The sequence below is a fragment of the Arachis stenosperma genome, chromosome 3 (assembly GCF_014773155.1).
Source record: "Arachis stenosperma cultivar V10309 chromosome 3, arast.V10309.gnm1.PFL2, whole genome shotgun sequence".
Taxonomy (NCBI): Eukaryota; Viridiplantae; Streptophyta; class Magnoliopsida; order Fabales; family Fabaceae; genus Arachis; species Arachis stenosperma.
Genome location: NC_080379.1, coordinates 160,065,611 through 160,069,413, shown reverse-complemented (window position 1 = coordinate 160,069,413; position 3,803 = coordinate 160,065,611). Strand labels below are relative to the sequence as shown.

Genomic DNA, 3,803 nt, shown 5'->3' with positions numbered 1-3,803 from the left:
CTCTGAGGCGATTAAGGGTAGTTCTGCCGATTAAGGCATTATAGGCTGACCCTTCATCAATGACTATGAAGTCTATGCTCAGAGTCCTTGATTTTTCCCCTCTTCCAAAAGTAGTGTGAAGGGGTAAAAATCCTAGTGGTTTTATCGGCGTGTCCCCCAATCCATATAGGGTGTCGGGGTAGGCTCTCAACTCTTTTTCATCTAACCCTAGCTTGTCGAAAGCGGGCTTGAAAAGGATGTCTGCCGAGCTTCCCTGGTCTACTAGGGTTCTGTGGAGATGGGCATTGGCTAGGATCATAGTTATCACCACGGGATCATCATGCCCGGGAATTATCCCTTGCCCATCTTCTTTTGTGAATGAGATAGTGGGGAAGTCGGGTGTCTCTTCTTCGACTTGATAGACTCTTTTGAGATGTCTTTTGCGAGAGGATTTAGTGAGGCCCCCTCCCACAAATCCTCCCGAGATCATATGAATATGTCTCTCTGGAGTCTGCGGTGGTGGATCTCTTCTATCCATATCATCTCGCTTTCTTTTCCCGTGAGTGTCCGACCTTTCCATGAGATATCTATCAAGCCGACCTTCTCTAGCCAGCTTTTCTATCACATTTTTGAGGTCGTAACAATCGTTGGTGGAGTGACCATATATTTTATGGTACTCGCAGTAGTCGCCGCGGCTTCCCCCTTTTTTGTTTTTAATAGGTCTAGGGGGTGGCAACCTTTCAGTGTGGCAAATCTCTCTGTATACATCCACTATAGAGGTTTTGAGAGGAGTATAAGAGTGATATTTTCTGGGCCTCTCGAGACCGAGCTCTTCCTTTTTCTTGGCTTTCCTTTCCCTCTCTTTAGATGAGGGAGGGGGTCCAGGTCACCAACTCAGGTCTCTTAACTTTGCATTCTCTTCCATATTGATGTACTTTTCCGCCCTTTCTTGTACATCGCTTAGAGAGACGGGGTGCCTTTTAGATATGGACTGTGAAAAGGGACCTTCTCTAAGTCCATTGACTAACCCCATTATGACTGCTTCTGTGGGCAGGTCTTGGATCTCCAAACATGCCTTATTGAACCTTTCCATATAGGCTCGTAAAGACTCTCCGACCTCCTGTTTTATTCCCAAGAGGCTCGGTGCATGTTTTACTTTATCTTTCTGAATTGAGAACCTCATCAAAAACTTCCTTGAGAGGTCTTCGAAGCTAGTGATTGATCTCGGGGGGAGGCTATCGAACCACTTCATCGCTGCTTTCGATAAAGTGGTCGGGAAAGCTTTGCATCTCGTAGCGTCGGAGGCATCAGCTAGATACATCCGACTTTTGAAGTTGCTTAAGTGATGCTTCGGGTCTGTGGTTCCATCGTAGAGGTCCATATCAGGGCTTTTAAAGTTTCTCGGAACTTTTGTCCTCATTATGTCCTCGCTGAAAGGATCTTCTCCCCCCGAGAGTTGATCTTCTTGTTCGTCGCGGGAGTTGTGACTCTTGAGGGAGGACTCTAGCTGCAAGAGTTTTCTTTCTAACTCTTTTCGCCGTTCCATCTCCTCTTTGAGGTACTTTTCGGTTTCCTTCTGCTTCTCCCGCTCTTGCTCCAATTGTTCCAGGCGGCTATGGACTAATCCTATTAATTCAGCTACATGGGATGGTCCGCCTTTTTCCGATTCTCGCCCATCTGAGGAATTTACCTTCGGGTTCTTCACTCCGGAGGTACCCTCTCTGTGTTGATTATTATCCTCCTGGTGTAGGGCCAGGTCTTCATCGTTATTACCCATGCCTAGATTCTCTTGTTCAGAATCTGTTTCCGCATGGCCTTCTTCGTGGGATCTGTCCGCCATCAATGGGTGATCTCTCGGGTCCCCGGCAACGGCGCCAATGTTACGGTGGGTAACCGGAGATAAATGCAATGGATGGCGTTGAGTGGCCCAAATGTATGAAGGAGGAGGACCCCGGATGGATCAGCCACTCGGGAGGCTCCGTCCGACTTGCGCGCGCGAATGAATGGGGGGGGTGGTACCTGCAAAGACACTCCGATGCTTAAGTTAGCAAGAGTGTGAGCAGGTCTGGAGAGTATTGGGCCTAGAAATACCTGATAGGTGTCAGTGTACTTATAGTGGTGAGCCAATAACCACCGCTGGTGTAGTGCCGTATCTTTAGGATATTAACCGTCCCATTATCTTGGGGAGGTTAAGATATGGCTTTGGGAAGTGGTTAGAGAGATTTTAGGGGCGGTTACTCATTTGAATGAGTGTTTATCCACCAGCTAATCTCATATCCGACTTCTTTACACTAAGTCGTGGTTGACACCGACTTCTTAGGTGGAGGTCGGTGCTTTGCTAGGCTTAATCTATTGGATCAGGCCTTTTGGTTGGACCTGGGCCCTTAGCGTTGGGCCAGGGTATGAACAAGAGTTATATAAGATTTGATAATAACTTTTGATTGTTATTTATTCCTAGGAAGAGTTGGATATGTAACAAGTTATTTGCTTATTGACTGGCACATACTCGATACTACATGAAATAACGAACACATGAATTAAATTAATTGGGCGAGGCATGGAAAGCCACAATGTGAATGGCAGTAATGGGGCTTCTTATAGGTGGTGCATCATAGTTGGTGAATAGTTTGTAGGAAGACATGAGTGACAGCAACACATAGCAACCTAGAGAAGCATATGTGATGGCTATGGATGCTGTGAGCTTGTGACAGAATCTACCAAAAGAGCCACATGCAGAGCTCCATGTTGTTGCAGCGCCTCCATACTCGGCCAGGTACAGCACCTCCGTTGACATGGCTCCACCCACCACAATCATGTATGTTACCACCTGTTTAATTCAAAACATAATTCATTTGTATAACATAATCACAAGAACAAGAACAAAAGCAAAAAGTACGACCTACCTGGTCAAGGAAGAAGAAAGTCCAAGCACGAGATATAGTGGAATAATGGCGAGGCATAGCAGCAATGAATAGTGCTGAAAGCAGTGAGTAACCTGCACATATGCCATTCACATTCACCAAATACCTGCAAAATACAACACATTCAGATCTCAACAATTATGATATATGTAAGTGTTTTCTTCGTATATTTTTTAGGCGCGCGAATTCTAGTATTATTATTTTTTTGTGATGCTGTAAGTGTGTACCTGAAAGCTGCAATATCAGTGTAGGCGACGGATCCATATTCATTTTGTTGAGAGTTTTTAAGCATAAGGAGTAATGCAGAGATGCATAGAGGAACGGAAAGAAGACGGAGGCAGGTCTCAGAAGCACGCATGGTGGTGGAGTTGCATGCTACCTCTTCGTCCATGCTAGATACTCCTCCCATTCCCATAGGAGATGCTGCTGCAGTTTCTTTTTTCTCCATCTCTTTACTATTTCTTGTGCTTGGTTATACCCTTATGAATTATATATGATCAATTATTTACTTTGGGTGAGTTATAATAACACTATACTTCTGTCACACCTTCATATATATCCATCAATCCATCCATATACCATACCAAATACTACTACTAATTAAGCCTAGTCAGGGGTAGCAATGTATAGTAGGCACACTAAGTTATTACACAGTGAAATAACTTTCTCAAAAAATTAGTTAAGGGTATTTTAGGGGTGAACTTTGATCAGATTAAATTTGATATGGGCAAAATTTTGATCCGATTCGTACTAAAATAATCGGATTAGATCGAATCTAATATCCACAATTTTTAAATTTAGATTTGATCCAATCTACTCATTGATATATTTGCAAAACACAAAAATATTTTTAAAAATTTATTTTTATTGAAAAAATATCAAGATTGGACTAACATGTGCTGG

The 3,803-nt window shown here is 43.7% G+C and overlaps 1 protein-coding gene across 1 annotated transcript; it reads right to left on the bottom strand.

Annotated features, from left to right (window-relative positions):
* Positions 1–2,521: 2,521 nt before the first annotated feature.
* On the bottom strand, positions 2,522–3,348 carry LOC130967079 (CASP-like protein 2A2). The gene is made up of 3 exons (XM_057891900.1): positions 3,128–3,348; positions 2,883–3,006; positions 2,522–2,806 (listed from the first exon to the last, which is right to left on the bottom strand). Exons 1-3 carry the CDS (start codon positions 3,346–3,348, stop codon positions 2,522–2,524), a joined length of 630 nt encoding a protein of 209 aa, XP_057747883.1.
* Between the last annotated feature and the right edge of the window lie 455 nt (positions 3,349–3,803).